Source organism: Homalodisca vitripennis, chromosome X (genome assembly GCF_021130785.1).
Source record: "Homalodisca vitripennis isolate AUS2020 chromosome X, UT_GWSS_2.1, whole genome shotgun sequence".
NCBI classification, from domain to species: domain Eukaryota; kingdom Metazoa; phylum Arthropoda; class Insecta; order Hemiptera; family Cicadellidae; genus Homalodisca; species Homalodisca vitripennis.
The window spans coordinates 66,425,997-66,445,994 of NC_060215.1; the positions used below are offsets into that span (position 1 = coordinate 66,425,997).

Consider the following 19,998-nt stretch of genomic DNA (forward strand, 5'->3'; position numbering starts at 1 on the left):
CATTTTACATAGTAATAAACTAGAAAAACAGCACTATTAATTTATTCTCATGCCGTCTTTAAGTTTTCCTAAATGCTTTTACTACATTGAAATACTGTACTGTAAATAGTTTGAACGTTTGCAGCAAAAACCAGAGGGTGATGATAAAGCAGATCTAAGTGATTTAATTTCAAGCTTAATCTTAATTATCAGATCTTAATGAATAATACTCCATAAAACTATTACAGTCTTCAAAACACCCAATAAGACACATCTTGAAATTTGAATGGATGCAAGTCATCAAATCCTTAACCCAGATTCACAAAATTCAAGATTTTTTCACAAAACTCTGAACTTTCTCTGATCACTTAAAAATACTGTATTTTAATTTTGGATTGATTTCTTCAAAATTTTAATTTTCTCTAATATGTCAATATTTATGAAAGTTAAAACAAAATGAATTAAAGAATAGTTCTGACATTGTGTTGCCCTCTTGAAGAACAAACACATTATGCCTCAGTTATAATTTGACTCAATACTTTGTGTCTTGACAGCCATTACTTTCAATGTCGAAGGTCTAGAGTCTACAGTGGGAGATGACTGTTGGTGGGGCTCTCTAATTGTTAACACTTAGAGTGCTAATCCCGTAATTTTACGGAACGGCGAAACTTCCGAAGAATGCTAATCCCGTAGTTTTACGTGGTTGTCATTTCAATTGGTATTATATTACATTGTCCGTATTTAAACGGGTTTTGCCTACTCTACAATGTTACTTGGGTTTTTAGTAACACAATTAACCGCTAGAAAGCGTCAGATGTATTGTATGAGTTTAAGGACAAAGCAACTTCGGTCGCGTTGTTTACGTGCCGCTGACGTGACGTTCGTTGCAGCCGGCAGTCGATGTCGCAATCATGGCTTCTCGCAGCTTGAACGACGTTGCGATCAGTGATGTATTAGATGAAGATAGTTTTATTGGTGTAGATAGTATTTTTGACGATTCTGACATTGATCCTGATTTAATGGATGAAGATTAGACACATACTTCAGGTAAGAATAAGTAAGTCTATTTATCATATAAACATCAGTCTAAAAGTTTGGTTATGTTATTGTTTTCGTGAATCAAACTATAATTTGTATTATAATAAATTAACTTTATTCAACTAATATTCTATTCTTATGAATAAAATGAAAATATATTCATATTTTACATAATATATTATTATGTTACAGATGCTGAAAACAGTGCTGACAGCGAAAGTGATGCCGACGCATCAATATGACGCCATAGTTTTTTGTCAAAAAACTACAAAACATAAAAACATGATTTGTATTATTCAAAGGACAGTTTATATTTGTAAATGGGTCATTGTAAATAATTGTATATATGCTTAGTTTAGTAAGTTAGATAAAAAAACTGACTCAAAAAATAATTTTTTTCCAAAAATATATGTTTTAAAAAAACATTTTTTATGTGTAGTTTTTTAAAAAACCACTAACAATCTCACGTTAAAAGAAAGACGAAAGTAAGCTGAATTAAGGCATGTAAGTATTTTTCTCATACCTTAAATACTTTTTTTTAAATACATTTTTGAAAACCGCCAAAAACGCCCAGCATTCTACAGAGTTACATGTCATTTAGGGCCAGCACTCAAAGTGTTAAGTGCTCTTGCTAGCCTAGATATAAGGGCATACCACCCCCTGCCTGTTTTAACTGGAGACGCTGGTACGGAGCTGGCTTCCCTTCTTCCAGGGAGACATGACTAAGATTAATGCCCAAAATACTTCCTCGAGGATCTTGACAGGAGGTAGACCCCAACCCCAAATCTTACCCCATCCAGAATATACTGTTACTCCGGAAACTCAAAGGTCCTTTTAGGACTAAGAAGGACATGATCAAATTTTGATTAAGCTGGAAACCCTGGGCATCAGAGGGAAATCAGGGGGCTGGATAGCAAGCTATCTTGAAGGGCGCAAACAGTTTGTAGAAATACAAAATACAGCCAATGGAAAAAAACCTTCAGATCCAGTGCTGGACCATCATCAAGAGGAATGCCACAGGGCTCAGTCCTGGGTCCCTTTCCCTTTCTCCTATTTACAAATGACTTCCCATCTTTCATAAATGATACCAATGCAGAGACAATAATGTATGCAGAAGACACCACACTCATATACCATACAAAAACTCCACAAGACCTTCAGTCAGAAATCATCTCATCAACAAATAAAACTCTTCAGTATTGTCTCCAAAATGGCCTGGCAATAAACCCACAGAAAACAATCTGCATCAACTTTAGTCGATGACAAGATGAGATCCCAGAAATTCCTGATCTCTGGGTTTAAAGTGAAACCAAACTACTGGGAATCACTATAGAATCAGATCCATCCTGGACCAACCACACTAATAACCTAAGTAAGACGATAGGGTCAGGCATTTTTGTGGTGAGAAGACTGATGTGGGTTGGAGGGCTAGATATTGCAAAAACAGCCTACTATGCACTTGTGGAATCTCACATCAGATACAGATTGTCAGTATGGGGCGGTACAACCAAGCAAAATTTTAAACCTGCAAAAGAAAGTCATCAGAATACTTGCACATCTCACACCAACAGAGAGTTGCAGAGAATCTTTCAAAACTTTGGGAATCCTAACAGTGGTCTGTCTATACATACACAATGTGATTATCTACACATACCAACAGGATTACAACCGAGGAGAAAATATTCACAGTTATAATACAAGACGAGCCAGACTACATCCTTCCAATTCACCACTCCACACTCCAGCAAGAAGCCATCATACATGGGACACAAATTATATAATGCACTACCTGAATCCATGAGGAACCTCAGCTCTACGAAACTCAAGAAACAACTGCATGACTGGCTGATGGAACGACCACTTTACATACTGGAAGAATTCTTCACTACAACGAAAAACATAAACAATGTAAAGCAAGGCCAACAGAAATACCTACTATGCAATTTTGACAGCATTACATTTCTTAACAAAATTGTAAATAAAGAATTTTTGACTTTGACTTTAAGTGCAATTTCTCAGCTTCTTGTTCTAAGAGGGAGGGAGGGAGAGAGAGATAATTGCAAGTAATTATGAATGTATTCTAGATTCATTAATATTGATACCTATGATGAAATCTATTTAAATTGTAACAATAAATATTAAAGAGAAAATTAATACACTTTCTTGTTAACATATTCAAATATATATATATAAATATTAAATATATAAAATAATTGTTATTGTGTGTTCTAAAAACATTTGAGCGCTCTTACGCTTCCCTCCATACTCTCCTGATTTCATTATTACTCATAATAATAAAGTCACTAGTTAAGAAAACAATACTATAAGGCACAAAAAGTATATTAAACTTGATTAAAACTGGATGATTATTTTGTTAAGCATTTTGTAAAGATTGAAAATTGTAATGATTACTACTTGCTACCATTAAAAATTAGAATGATGCTGTGCTAAATGAATGATATAATACAGTAAAGTTTGACAGCTTAATTACCTGATTGCATTGGTCAGAGTATGACCCGTTAGGATCACAGTCACATGCCTCACAACCCATGCCGCTGGCAATCTTCCAGTGGTTCTCTTTACAGGCATCACATTCGGCTCCAATTACATTGGGCAGGCATGGACACTGACCTGTGATCCCATCACATGGTCCTGCTGAATTGTTCGTCCCCAGAATACTGCAAACGCATTCTATAACATTAAAAAATTGAAATAACTTTATTTGTTGTAGATCACTGTTAACAATAACAAACTGTATATTATATAACATGGCATATTAAAGAGAAAAGTTTCATAATTTAAATCTTTCATAAAAAAGGATTATTTATAATGTGTAATTCACATTGCATGTTCTCCTTAACAATGCAAGTTAGAACATGTTATTGCATATAGTTGGTTTGTTCACTACCAAGTAATGTTATTTGAAAATTCTATACCATTATTCTGATTGCAGGAAGTATGTTTTACTCCCTAAAAATTTGTGGCCACATATTTCAACCGTTTTTTGGACATCCGCTAAATATTTATAAATGTTAAAAATACAGTGTGTAATTAAAGTTATGAGTACAAATACCTTGTTTCATTTTTAATTTTCACATACCAATTAAAACTCAACTATTAAGAGTTCACCCAGTTCAATACATTTGAATTTAATCTCCAGACAAATTTAATTTACATTACTTATATTGATGATACTTTGAAAATATAATACATTTTTTACTTTGAATTCTCTGTGTTCCTATTAATTTTAAGTAAGTTGTATGGTAAACTATTTCGAGATGAAGATGGATATAAGAGGACAAATGATAGTCATATTTTAGATAAAGCAAAATACTATAGCTACTAATAAAAAAATGAAAATCTCATTAGAATTCTGAACTTGACCTAGTGTAAAATAAATTAACCAATTTTGTGTAATTAAGTTATATTAGTTTCAATATAACATTTCTTTCACAATGGGTAAGTTAATAAATTATTACTAGATTTATGAACTGACGACCGAAAAAATATAGTAAACCAATCAATGGACTGATTAAATACTGATTAAATTCACAGCAAAATTTAAGGATTATTAAGGGCATGGCCAAAGGTGTAATAATGCTGAATACAATATTATAAAAATATAAAAATTATTGGAAATCACCAACAGTAATTAACAGCTAAATTCTACTCAGCAAAATAGTACAAATACAAAGAAGAGATGACCACCTAAAATAAAAAAGAAATAAAAATAAAACACTAAAATGAAAATGATAGAATCTTTGTTTTGGTCTGAAATAAGAAAAATCTACCCAAATATTGCTATTGAGATAAGGGATGTTCACTCAAATGAAGGAGACAAAACTTGCTCTGTCTACCATTAACAAGTACTTTTTCTACTAAAAATACTCCATTAAATATTTGCACTTCCTTAACTGCACGGTACTGTTTTAGAGAATAAGTTTCTGCTACTAATATTATTGCTGTGTCGATATCTAATAGCTTATTGCGAATGGTATTGGTTTTGAGAATCTACATGTCTTGACCGAAAATAAATTTAGAAAACTGTAACCGTTTGGGCTTGATCCAGACTGAATAAAGTGCAGGATTGTCTACTAATACCAGGTCAACAAATTTCCCCAGATTACCTGATACGTTTTATGTAACCTAGGTAACACAAGCTTTCTGGGTGTTCAAAAATGTCCAAGTACCCAAAGGGTATTTTGGTTACACTTAACCAGTATGAAACCAATCCAAAATTCATTTAAAACATCCAATCGACATCTACCCTTCCAAGCCTAACTAACCCATAGCATATTATTATTTACAGTATGGAAATGTCTTACCTACATTATTTAACTAACAACTATACAGAAGAATAAAAGAATACCTGTGCAAAGCTGGTTGATAGCGTCACCAAAATAATTTTCTTTACAGCGTTCACAATTAAACCCTTCAGTATTGAAGAGACACTGCAGACATTTGCCAGAGTGAGGGTCACAATTGCCAGGCCGTGATATGTCCATGTTGTTGCTACAGTTACACAAGTTACAACTGCCTCCAACCTGCTCAGGGTTTCCGTAGTAGTTATCGGCACACACATCACATCTTGACCCTGCAGTACACAATACACTAATTATCATAATATACATCAAATTATTCTCCATGTAGACTATATTTCAAACTTTTTTAGAAGGCTTGAATATCAAGAATAAAATTGGAAGGTAATTACATTTTTAAGGCTATACATAATAAGAAAACACATTTAAAGTAATGTTTCATGAATTTAAATACAAGTTATAGTATATACATGTGACACATGTGAAGACACTTTACAAGACACACAATTTTATAAATTTCCATCTAATTTGGTCAGGTAACTGGAACCATTATGACACAATAATCGTAACAAGTCTACATAAAATTAGAACTGAAATAAAAAAAAAACGTTTTCAGTTATTAGCCATTAATAAACATTAATAATTCTTTTAATGTTTGAGCATAGTTTAGCTTAAAAATAGTAAAATTCATATCAATATCAAAGAAGGGAAATCCTTTTTAAAATATACTGTGTTAGTCTTTTTTTAGTTTTAAAAACAAATTACTTACAATCATCAACATATTTTCTGCAAATTCATACAAAGTCTGACATTTTTGGTAAACTCATTCACATTACTTCTAACTTTATTTTAATCACAACTTTACTTTTTGATATCCCAGAGAATCACCATGAACTCTTCTAAAAATAAGCTCAGGCAATCAATTTCAACCACTTATACAGTATTTTTCACTTACAGCCTGTTACATAACCACAACACAAAAGAGTTGCAGAAAGTTTATTGGCACACAGTTTACCGGTATTAATTAAAACTACTGCCAATAATATATTGCAAATTTTAAACCGTGCTGAGGTTGAGAGATCAAGTCTGGTTCACACTATGACTGCTTGAACCATCGTGGGCCAATACGTTACACCACATCAGCTCTTAATTTTTACTTGTAGGAAATTTATGAGGGAATTACGAAGTGGTCAACCACTGTAATTGATATTTCATTGTATTAACTGTAGGATTTAAAAATAAAATACATACCAGCATAGCCTTCATCGCACTCGCAGACTACGTCTTGAGACTGAGGATCCAGTTCACAGTGGTCGGCATAGGAATGGCCTGACTCGAGAGTCCCGGGGCAAGGACATGGACGACATGGAATATCTCCCGCCAAGCTGGGATCACCGTAGTATCCCTCTATACACCTGTTAAAGAATTTTTAATAATATCTTGTTTAGCAAATTAATTTTATAATCAAGAAATATATATATATGTATATACACAAGGCATATTTTAAAATTAAGTACCATTTTTAAATTACGCCGCCGCAGCGCTGTAGTTGCCGTTTAGCGCATGCGCGTAGTGTAGCTAAATCAGTTGGGAAGCTACAGACGCCATTACAACGCCGTTTGATCGAGTCTTTGTTTGTTTATGTGATTTTAAAATGCCGCCGACTATAGAGAATCCAGCCGACTATCGAGAATCCCGCCGACTGTGAAGTGCATGCTGTGATTCGTTTTCTCTGTGCTAAAGGCTTAAAAGCAATTGACATTCATCATCAAATCAGTGGAGTTTATGGTGAAAACATTATGAGTGAAGGAATGGTGCGGAAATGGGTTAGGGTCTTCAAAGATGGCCGCACAAACGTTCATGATGAGGAACGAAGTGGGCGATCTTCAGTCATTACCGATGATCTCATTCAAAAAGTGGACTGCAAAGTGAAAGAGAACAGACGGTTCACAATTTCGTCCTTAGCTGAAAAATTTCCTGTTGTATCAAGAAGTGTTCTCTACGAAATTGTGTCCGAATGTTTAAATTATCGGAAACTGTGTTCACGGTGGGTACCGAAAATGTTGAATGATGAGCACAAAACCAAACAATTGGGCAGTGCATTGAGTTTTCTCGAGCATTACAGTAACGAGGGCGATGATTTTTTAACACATTGGAGTCTGGCTCGCTATTTGCTGTTGTTATAACCCGGTCTGCATAAATTAATTGGTTTTCACATTTTGTTTTTAGAAAAATGTTAAATATTATGTTTAAGATATTATATTTTCTTGAAAGTTCTATCTTTCCTCTTTAAAATGATATGTAAAACTGTATTCCTATAAAATGTAATTAATTTTAAAAAAAATTTCAAAACTTACATTTTTTGAAGAAAATCAAAAACTCCCGCATGTCTTGTGTTACTTGAAAACTAACTTTTGAATAAATAAAACAAGTAATTTCAATTTTTTTTAAAGGCATTTACTATATACATATTTACAAATAATTATTTTAATTACCAAAAAAATTTCAAATGCTAAAAAAATGATTGTTGTCGTAGACAGACTGACGACGCGCCAGGCCACGTCAGTGGATAAACAAAAGCCTCAAGCGGGTATGACGTAGTAGCGCCTAGCGGAATTGTTCTGAACTGACCATTAACGCTGGCTTTCTAATGCAGCAGACGGCACTCGAATATCACTCGAGCAACTCCGTATATCAATCGGCAAAGCTGTGCTCGAGTCACGCTCGAGCGCCGGCCGGGGGTTTAAACAATGGCGCTCGAGTCTGGCTCGAGCGTAGACTCGAATGTGTTAAGCCATATCGTTACAGGCGAAGAAACGTGGGTAGCCTACGTTACACCAGAATCAAAACAACAGTCAATGGAATGGCGGCATTCAACATCCCCTAGGAAAGTCAAATTCAAGCAAACAATTTCTGCCCAGAAAATCATGTACACTGTCTTTTGGGACAGACAGGGTGTGTTGTTGGTCAATTTTCTGCCTCGCGGTGAAACGATTAATGCAGCCGCGTACTGTGAAACTTTAAAAAAACTACGCCACGCAATTCAAAACAAAAGGTGTGTCATGCTGAGTGCTGGCGTCGTTTTGCTCCACGATATTGCTCGTCCACATTCAGCAAATCGAACGCAAGAGCTCATCACTTCATTTGGCTGGGAACAATTGGACCATCCTCCATACAGTCCCGATCTAGCGCCTAGCAACTACCATTTGTTTCTGCACTTGAAGACGCATTTGGCGGGGAAGCGTCATTCCAATGATGAAGAAGTAAAAACGTCTGTGCAACAGTGTTTGTCCAGTCTGGCGGCAAGCTACTTTGACGACGGCATACAAAAGCTGGTCCCAAGATACGACAAGTGCCTTAATAATAATGGAAATTATATAGAGAAGTAGAGGAAAAAAGTGAATAAATAAAGAGAAGCTAATTAATATTTATTGACAAAAAACATATAATAAAATGTACTTGGGCCTACCTGTCACAATTGTGGCCAACAGTAAAATCACGGCAGCTGTCACATGCTCCTGTGGCAGAGTTACAGGTGTCGGCATGGCCATTACACTGACATCGCTGGCACTTGGGATAGTTCCAGGAGCCGGGCTGGCACTGATCACAGGCCCGCCCATAAGTTTGCGCTTGGCACTTGCATTGTCCACTGCTTACATCACAAAAGTTGTCCAGAGCTCCAACCGAATTGCAGTCACACGCTAAAAATAAAAATTAATAAATATTCAGAAAATAAAAAAAAACTTATTATTTATGAATCTTTTGTATGTGTTTAAACATACTCATTACATCCAATACTTACTGCCTCATAGTTATTTTGATGTATTCAGTATGTTCTGTGAAGATCAAACTAAATGAAGAAATGACTGGTGTAATATCCAGTTTTAAATTGCTTGTTTTATATGTGACTTTGAGGGGCAATAAGCGAATTACTGGACATTAACTATACACAATGTATATTAAAGTCCCATTCATATATTTCATGCTGTATTTGAAAAGAAAAATGACCAAAAAATCAAAGATTTTTACGATGGACAGGCAGGCAAAACTGAACTGAAAAAAGGGAGGCGACTTTTGAAACAGAATGAGCCTCTCTGGAGCTTCATTACCAGTCAAAGCATTCTCCTATTCCTCTTTTGATTAACTTCATAGGACTTGTTAATATACATACACCAAACAGCCACACAGATTGTTCTTAATTTTTGTAGTATTTAGAGAAATCAAAAATCATTTACACTGATAATCATCACCAGTAACAACACCATTCTACTTAGGGAATAACTAATAGTTTTCTTACCTTTACAGCCTTCTGGTCCAAATCCGTAGGTTCCAGGAGCACACCGATCACACCTGCGCCCCACCACATTGGGCTTACATTGACATCGACCACCCATTGGGTCACATAGGCTGCTCAGAGAGCCCGTAGGGTCACAACTGCACGCTATAATATTAACAATTAATATACAGTTAAACTACAACATTAAGGATTAACAAAATTTAGATTACTATTTAGAAATCAGTTTTAAGACATGTAATAACGAGGACTCTGAGTTTTCATTACAATCTTTTTAAATTAAATCTAGTTTTTGTTACTCAGAAAATTTAGTTTTACCAAACTTAGACAACTCTGAGTATGCCTAGACTGTAGAATCCCCCTATACCATAGACAGGGTGATTGACAAGTAAATTGCACCCCTCAAAACTCATTGGTTATTTTAGATCTTTGATATGTTTGAGACGGTCTTCCCGGATATGAGAGGCAGTTTTCAAAAGTTTGATCCTTGGGAAGAGGGATTGGCAAACATTTTCAAGTCGCACTCAATTATTAAGGTTTAGGTAAGACAATTAAAAAATCTCACAAAAATGGTGGCCACAAACAAATGGTCTTAATTCATAATGTTAAGATAATATTCATATTTTTTATAATGCAAATACATAAAAGTAAAAGATGTATTAAAAAAAAAAAATAATAATAAAAACAAAACTAATGGTTTGTTTATATGTAATCTAGTTAAACTGTAATTAAATGTAAAACTAATGAATTTTTACAATACTTTTAATTTAATTGTAACACCTGAAGATAAGAGTGTAGTCTTGAAACTTGTTGTGTAAGACAAGTACTAAGTATTTTGGGGCTTATTACTGGCATTATACTATATTAAGTTAAGGAATAATAATAATAGTAATATGATAAAATTGTATTGTAAATGCCATTTTATAATATTGGTTAAACATTTTATAAACTAACCCTATCTTAATTTATCATAGGCACAGTAAATTCCACATATTAATGTGTGAACCTAACAATATATTTGTATTTTGGATGTTTTGGATATCAATAAAGGAGGAATAAAATTATGATAACATGCTAATTTTCTTTTTGGCGGCCAATTGTAAACTAATCAACAGAGTAAAATGCATTTGACAACATAAAGCGTCTTTATCGAGATTTGAATTGTTTGGGTTCACTAATTTATTGAGATCTCCAGGGAGCTTATTGGTTATCTTGAGCCCAACTTGAGATGGCAAATGTTCGATATAGTCTCCATGCTGTTCAGTTCTGAAATTGCCCACTTCTGATCTCGTATTGGTGGACATCACTGCCCTAAACGAGTTCACATTTGAATCGAAAGTAGAGGGTGAAATCAAAAATATAGAGGCTGGGTAAGGTCAACAGTCCAAGCTCCCTGAAGGCAATTTTTACAAGATTCTCTGGGTTTTAATTCCAAAATTATAATGACAGTTTTTTTTTTTTATTCCAAATACTTTATTGAATCTATGTTTAGAACACCTGACCCATAGTATCATACTGTAAGCTAAATGTGGATGTACTAGGCCAAAGTAGGCTGTTTTCAGTACATCTAACAGGCAGATTTTTGCTAGATTGTGTAAGACATAAATGACTCAGGCAATCTTTGAGCAAACACTGACGATGTGATCAGTCCAGGTCAGTCCCCGGTCCAGGGGCATCCCCAGAAACTTGGTGGATTCAGCTTCATCTAGGATAGCTTCTTCCACCATAACAATTGGTGGGTGTTCGTTTTCTTGTCGATGGTCAAAAAAATTGATTACTTCAGTTTGGATACAGTTTTCAGATTTATCTTTGAAAAGTACTTGATGCATGCATTTAATTCAGTAAAGACTTTGATCTTAAGACCCTGTTTTGTGTTTGATCTGATGCAGAGAATCGTATCGTCCGTTCCATTTTGAATTGATGTATTCAATCAACCTCTTGACGTAGATAGAAAAAGGATTGGCCTCAGAATTGAGCCCTGTGGAACAACATAGGACATTTTTATTTTGCCTGACAGGGTGTTCATGACCTGCAAACACTACTTTCTGCCACTAAGGTATAACGAAAACCATTTATGCGGCTGACCTCAGACACCACTTGTCCATGACTGATGCGACAGTGTCACATGAGATCCCTCATCTTGAGATCCCTCACAATGAGTTCCATGTACACAGTCAACGTCCTTTCAAAGGATGAGAATTATGCTGACCACTTGTTCTCCACGCTACAAGCCATCAACAACACAGTTAATGAGTATTGTGACAGCATTAACAGTCTATTTGTTTTTCCTGAATCCAAACTGTTCAGGATTAAGAATTTATAACCTGAACAAGAAAAGTTCTAATGAAAATGATTTAAAAAATTTTCCTCAGGACTGGAAGGATGTAAACAGGACATTGATTACTAGCAATGCAAGAATCATCCTTTTTGTAAATCGGAACCACTCCTGCTGTCTTCAAAGCGAAAGGGAAAACACCTTGGGCGAAGGAAAGATTGATCAATTTAGTAAATAGCATCAATACATGCTTGAAGCAGCACTTGATCAGCCACACTTACAATGACTGTTGATGTCACTGGACTTTTTCATCTTGAGATCCCTCACAATGAGTTCCACCTCCACCTCTCCCACAGGAGACAGAACCATGGAAGAGACCAGTCTCACTATTAAATTTTCGTTAGGGCTGTTACTTATTAAAGATGGGCTTGGTACAGCCACAGTTGAGAAAAAAATTATTGAATTCGCTTACCACTTGAAAGTCATTGTCTGTTAATTTACCATAAATTTTGAGTTTCAGATTTGATTTTTTTCAGTAGTTAGTGTTGTAACATTTTTCACTACCTCCCACACACTTTATAAAAAGTTCACTGAGCTCATTAAGTTTAGTTCGACATCTTGTGCTTTAGCAGCTTTTATTTCCTTGCAATAATTTCCTTTCAGAATAACATTTTAAGTCTATTTATTATTTTTTTCATATTTATTTTTATAACAGCAAGGTTACACTTTTCTTTATATTAAATAGCAGTATTACTCTGATATATCTTTATCAGAAATCTGAAAGTATTTTTTGTTCTTTGTAAATAATATAAAAAAACAGATTAGAGAAATCTTATATTTAAAGGATAACTGAATACAAAGCTGTATGAATATAGTAAAGTTGTACAAATCAAGTATGAAGAAATCTATACTAGCCTATGGATCACAATATTCAACTGCCATTGCCTGAATATTATTATAATACAAGAATATAAAAACCTAACTTTGAGCACAAATTTAAAACTAAAATTAAGACTATCTTCATTAGAGTTTTATAGACATCAAGTATAAGAGTAAAATTAAAGTTTAAAGAAATTAAATTATAACTTACAAAATGCTCCTCCATATACATAGTAGCCAATGCTATAATGGTATTTTTTGCATATGTCAGACACGGGGCCTTTGATTACAGTGAAAAATGCAGTGCCACACTGGTAGTGCATATATTCTTTCTTGCGATTGTCTGCGATAGGACTTCCCACAAAGAAGGGAATACTTTCCAAACTCGGGAGCAATACAATCTATAAAAAGATCACAATTGGTATTTACAATTTTGCTGGTTCCCAAAAACATAAATTTATGTACCTAAAATATTTAATACAGTATTTACTCAATTGCTTATTACAGATTATTAGTTAAAAATATATCACTGCAAAATAAAACCTTGTTGCTCACTTTACCATTTGTACATACATTAATAACCAGCCAATAACTATCCAAATATGTAATCAAAATTACAGATTAAGTTTTATTAAAATGTATAAAATAAGCAAATGTATATAAGTAATTGTTGGCTCAAAGCCAAACTGACACGACTAAAACACAACCAAGATGCTCAGGAATAGAATCAAGGTTGCCTTAAACAGCAAATTTGACAGCTCTTCTAGAATGCCACAAACCTACAGGACCAAGATGATATTAGAGTTAAAATTTGTGTTACTTTGGGGCTAAATCAGTGGAATGTAAAAATTGCTATACCAAGGGTGAAATAAGTGACATGCATATTGGTGGATTATGAGAATTTGTAAAAAAATATGGCCTCAGCTGAAGCAGAGGTGGTATCATCAGAACTGTATTTGCTAGATACCAATTCAAATTAATTTTATCTCCATTCAGAAAATAGGTTTAGTTTTTGCACTTGTATTTTAGCAAAAGTAATTTCTTTCTAACAGTTCTCTAAATTTTCTCACAATTTCTGTATATTTATTTGTAATACATTATATAGGATTAAATTATGTTACACATAATTATAAAATATTTATGTTGTATTAGTTTACCCCCCCCCCCCCTTCATTCAACTAGGCTATATCTCCTCTAGTAATATTGGTGAAAATAGACTTTCTTAATAATATATTATCATTTTGGGCAAGAAGTGCCTCGTTGTGCAGCTCATTGTTAAAAGAGCCAATGCAAATGCAGAAAACCTTGTGGTTTCATAAAAAATATTATAGAGTATTAATTTTATAACATATTTATAATTTTGATCATTTTACTTTTAACAATTTATTTCCAGTATGTGCAAGCAGAATGTGACCAGAAAACAGAAATAAATATAGAGTACTTGGCTGGAAACAGCTGATTGATTGATAAATCTTCCTTGCGGCCAGTGCTATAAAAAAAGTAACAAATATCATTTTACCAATTTAAGGTTGTAAGTAGTGAGTAACACACAAGCACAGAGAAATGCTTTGTAATCTGTAGTAAAGACCAATGTTAATTTCTTTCTATATAGTGAATACTCACAGAATCGACAAGAATTGATGCTGTTGGTGAGGAAGGTTGAGGAGGGTCCGGCTTAAACATAAGTTTGATCTTGTAGGTTTTGCCTGCTTCAAGACAAGTCGGTGGTATTGCTATATAACGAGCATCTGAAATACAAACACTTTCAAATTAAAAACACTAACTTATAACTGTTACAATACAGAATGGAATTAGAAGGAGGGGGTTTTTATCGTTCAAGCAATAGAAGTCTAGGCCATTTTTTAAGGTGTGTTGAAATGTGGCAAGTAGGAGTGAGTTTGGAAAATCGAGGACTGTGAGGAAGTTAGGAATTTGTGATTTTTATTCATGCCAATTAGATTTAGATTATTTATAGATAAAATAGAATAAGTCAATCATAGAATAACTTTTTAGAATTAAAATTGATTTGAGTTGCTCTGTAAAGCAATGTACTAAACTGAGAGACACTTTAAATAAAAAAGCATTATGAGGAAATTCTTAGCCGCTTAAGAGTTGCCATCAAGAGGAAATGCCCAGAAAAAGGGGAGTAAAAAAGAACTTTAAATTCTTTTAATTTGAATCAATTCTTAATTTAAGATTTTCAATGAGAAAAAACTGTTAGTTCATTTTAAAATTTTACTTTTAAAGTTTGAATTAAAGAAAATCTTATTTTAATTGGGTTAACCTTTGCCGCAAGAATATTTTAGAAAAAGTTTTTTCAAAAACTGCTGACTGGTTAGCTACGATACAGAACTTTTTAACCTTTTCAGAGCGACTTGCGTCTACAAACGCGGAACTGACGATACTTTAAATGGGGATAGCACCCATAAATGCAAAAAGCTTTACTTTTGTAATGGCAAAGAATTAGTTCTCAAAACATCCCTAAGAGAGCAGGTCAGTGTTCCTTTGGACTGTCGGGACTAGTACATTTACATTTATGGAAATTTTTACTAAAATTATTTATTTTTGTGTACTAATTATGCAGAAACTGCAGCTACAATTTACTCATTATAAATAACCTATATAAATGTAGTGTAACCTGTCATGTAGTGTTTCTTTATGCATTATCCTGCAATGCAGTTTATTCCCATTTTCCAATGTTTTCATTGTTTATACAAATTTCAAAAATATAATTATAATACTACATTTTTATATTTTATTTCTTGTACAGGTAATCCTAAGGAATCCAAAATAAACATTAGCAATGGGAATTTTTCAAATGTTTTTGAAAATATCTTAGCTTTTGGCAGTAGTTTTAATTAGTATTTTAATAGTAAAAAAGTCATAACAGACATTGAAATGTAGATGTATGGGTATGAAATCAAAACCATGTGGAATCATTAATCCACTTGGAAGCTGCCTCAAGGACCAAAACAAAAACAATGCTAAAAGAAAATACTATTTTGTTTCCTCAGCCTCTGTATTTGCTGGACATGGCCCCCTGCACTGAATAAAAATCAAAGCTAGAGAGAATCGTGAAAGGAAAATGTTTTTCCACCATTAAGATCAAAGTTAAAATAAGATATAAACGGAATTGATGAAGGAGTCAAAGGATGTGTACTTGCTTCAAAGATTGTAAAAAGGCACTGACACCAGTTACTACATCTAAAGAGGGATTACTTTGAAGGTGGAGAATTTATGATGATAATGATAAATAAATAAACAGAACACATTGTGAATTTTACTGTGGTTCAATTTTCCCACTTGGTTCTGATAATTATTAACTATCAATGTTTGAAGAATCATACCCAACATAAATGAGGTTAATTTTAACTAACTGCACTTCCAAAATATAAAATTATCACAGAGACTGTTTATACATTTCAAATATTTTAAGTTGCCACATAACACATCATTTTCAGGTTCAAGATTCATTTTACAATCAGAAATTTTAATATGAAAAGACAATTTATGCAATTTATTAATAAATTACTTCCTAATAAGAGTTTATTGTATATGCATTGCCATGACAATCTACAATTCTGTACTTTGTACACTGTCAAAACCTTGCCATCTCACATCGATACTTTCAGTAGTAGTGAATTAGAAACAAATTCACAGTCTAAATTACACTTTCAGAATTAAAATGGAAATATTAAATGTATGGAAAAGCCCAATCCCTAGTTAAAGATTTATAAAAGAAAAATTAATGATACAACATAATCCATCATAAGAAATTTTTTTCACAAGGGCTATTAATATTAATTTTAAGTATTATTTATTAAAAATATACATGTAAAAATAAAACTGGTAACATATCACCACCAGAGATGTTATTTGTTTAAGATTGTAACTTAGGGACATTTTACTGATGATTCAGATATTTGGAATTTCATAATTTTAAGGAATTATAACAAATGTATATTTCTGTCATATTTTCTGGCTATATTAGTATTCATAATATAACATATAATACAAAAAGTACTACGAATTCATACAAAATCAATTTATTTTTTTAATAAACATGCAACTTTTGGTAGGTTACAAACAAAGCACTTTCTAAAAATGTTATCATTACTAAAACTTACCAGATGATAATGAAACAGGCTTGTAGTCATCTTGAGGTCTAGCATTCGCGCACGGTCCATTAGGGTCAACAGGGGATGGCCGTTCTATTGTCACTTCCACCTGTCTCCAGTCTCCAGCAATCTGTTCAACAACATATATGTATTACACTGCTGTATTTTGAAATGGGATTCATAACATTCTGCAGTAGCCCTCATTTCTTTACCTTGACAGTATATAAGTGAGAACGCATTGTCTCATGCATGCATTACAGAACCAAAAAAAATTATAACACTGAGCTATCTTCTGGTCCCCAACTGCCACAGCCATTAATTCCTGCGTTTAACTGAACTGAGGATCGTTGATGTTTGGTCAAGTTTATAACAGGTAATGCTTTAAATGAAGATACCGTAATATTATTCTCTTGACAAGTACACAGCTCCTGAGTCTAACGTGAATTCTATCTTACATTATGTAATAAGAAAGTACTAATTGTAGCATAAAATAAAGGAGTAGATCTTTTGGAGTAGATCTCATTTCAGTAATAAAGTGCTAGTTAAAAAAGTATTTTTACCACCTCCAAAATTGTTTAAAGTTTTATTAAAGTATTTTAAATTTGATCTCAAAATGAAAGAGTACTTGAAGTTAGAAAGAGTGGGAAGAGTTACGAAAAGTAAAAAAAAATTGTAACTACATAGTTAAAACCTTTGATAGTAGATACTAGATAGTATAAAAACGTTATACTAATACACCATTTTTATTGGTATGAACAGGACCAATAAAAATATAACTACAGGTATAGTAAAATTTGTGTATCCTATAAATTAATAAAATAATTAGTGTAATGTTACTTGAGTATTCAATTTTTTTGTATGAAGTTTACTGAAGCTCCATAGGAATAGGGTAAATTATTGAAATTTAATGACATGTATAAATAATCATCTTTAAAGTTTATCTGATGATCAGTATAACTGATTGTTTTAATGTGCAAATCGTCAGAGAGCCCCAGACTAGTCAAGTTCGTAGTAACAACAAATGACTAACACAGTTCAGAACTGCTCAGAGCTTGGAAAAATACTCACTACTGTGACAACTGATCACATCAGGACTAGTGTAACAAATAATTTGTACCAGGTACTCATCTGTCTCGAGAATACAAGTTACCGCAAACCGAAAGTACCTGGTACAGGTTACTTTTATGTTCGTGGTACAAAGTACTCAGACTCGTTTAGCAGTAACAGCAACTGTAACATTTTAGGAGTACTCTGTAACACATGATTTTAAATCAGTACATTTTGCACTTGGTTACTGAAATTACTGGGTACATATAAAAGCCACAATAAACAGTGAGAACTAAACTCACTTTCGTAATTGCTACGTGATGGTGAAATATTTAGTGTTTTGAACTAAATTGAATTATATGTGCAATGTACTATGTATTTCATAAACTTAAATAGTTATAGGTTTGAATTCATATATTTGATTATAATTGATTTTAAAGTTCCAACATAAATGTTATTTTTAGTCGAAAACAGACTATTAGGCGATAGATTATTTTGAAATAAAATGCTCTTGGTAGGGGGGGGGGGGCAGATCCCATTCATCCCTCCCTGTCAGTGCGCCCCTGGTGTTTACATATACATATACATATACAACATAATAAGTACCTTGGGCTCATATCGTATAACAATGTCATACTCCATTGATGTCTTTATGTTGTCCACAATGAACTCAAGATCTGAGCCTGGTCGAGCCAACATGAAACCAGGACCTGTCCAAGTAGTTTCTTGGCCATCACGATACGGTTCTCTAATTTCCACTTGACAATTCTGTAAAAATATGTAATAAAAAACTATTTTTTAATGTACAAAACTTACATAAATTGTTAAACAGACAACTGTAACAAGACATTGTGTTTTCAACTAATATACAATTATACTGACAGTTCTAAATAACAAAATCACTAAATCTACAAATAAGGAATCCAGAACAGCTTTAATATTAAGTCCACTAAAAAAAGGTACAGTTAACTTCTTAATACGGGCTAACGTGTAGAAGCAAGTAATAAAACTGGACATTTAAATGTCAAAAGGTTATCAACACTTAACTTTTAGCACTCCAGCACAATTTAAAATTGCATCAAGCTTTATTTTATAGCAGAGATTATATAGTGTAATTTTAGAGTTAACTGAAATAACCAATTTTGGAGAACCAATATTTCATTCAGTTCATGAAATAACATCTAAAAATAAACAATCAGAATGGGTGCATAGGGGAAATGAATTATATACAAATGATTCCTGTAAGTTAGTGATGGGTGAATACAGAATTATTGAATCTTGAATTTGATTCTTAATCTTAATAAAATCTATTTCAGATTATCTAATTTTGAACCCTAGTAGCGTTTTTTTAACTTAAGTGTGATTTAAACAAAATCACCACCAATCCAATTTTTTACATTCTTAAACCTTTGGAGACTGTCTGATAATATAAAAAGTAATCCAAGAATTCCACTCTGTTATAAAGGGATTTGCAGAGGTTCATAAAAATAACTATATTTTAAGAACAAAATATATCCCAAACCTTATACTTTAATTTGGTAGATTATAAAATGGTAATTTGATGGATTATACATGCAAAATTTATTAAACATATTTTAAACTTTAAATGTTTGAAAAATTTAAAACTACATTTTGTCATGATAAAAAATATTAAAATATAAACATAATAATTTTATAGAAGAAATATTTATACTGTACAACTAAAAATTTATGAAGTGAACTACAATTAGCTGCTTAAATCCGAGCATAAACGCAACAGACTTGCGGCATTGCACCAACATAAATGTATAAAATAGAGACTGCAAGCAAAGTATTAGTTACAAAAGCATGATAGTTTGTTTATTAGGTGGTTTGTCTATTTATGGTTTTTCATAAACAAGGTACAACAAAAACATGTTATAGTGATCAGTAATTTGCATACTACTGATGAGTGGTCTTTCGTAAATAGATGCAACAGACTTATGGTGCTGCTCAAGCTTAAATATAACAAATCATATATTATTTACAAAAGTACAATAGCTATTTAATTACATTATGTTTTTACAGTTT

General features: G+C 33.0%; 1 protein-coding gene across 3 annotated transcripts in view; it reads right to left on the reverse strand.

Annotated features, from left to right (window-relative positions):
- Positions 1-19,998, reverse strand: part of LOC124369105 (laminin subunit beta-1) — a 109,637-nt gene that overhangs the window by 30,421 nt on the left and 59,218 nt on the right. For all 3 annotated transcript variants that reach the window (XM_046826852.1, XM_046826853.1, XM_046826851.1), the window contains 9 exons: positions 18,556-18,717; positions 16,912-17,032; positions 14,408-14,532; positions 12,996-13,185; positions 9,634-9,777; positions 8,806-9,037; positions 6,588-6,751; positions 5,387-5,611; positions 3,509-3,708 (listed from right to left, as the gene is read on the reverse strand). In XM_046826852.1, coding sequence (XP_046682808.1) covers positions 3,509-3,708; positions 5,387-5,611; positions 6,588-6,751; positions 8,806-9,037; positions 9,634-9,777; positions 12,996-13,185; positions 14,408-14,532; positions 16,912-17,032; positions 18,556-18,717 — 1,563 coding nt within the window. The remainder of the gene's footprint in view (positions 1-3,508; positions 3,709-5,386; positions 5,612-6,587; positions 6,752-8,805; positions 9,038-9,633; positions 9,778-12,995; positions 13,186-14,407; positions 14,533-16,911; positions 17,033-18,555; positions 18,718-19,998) is intronic.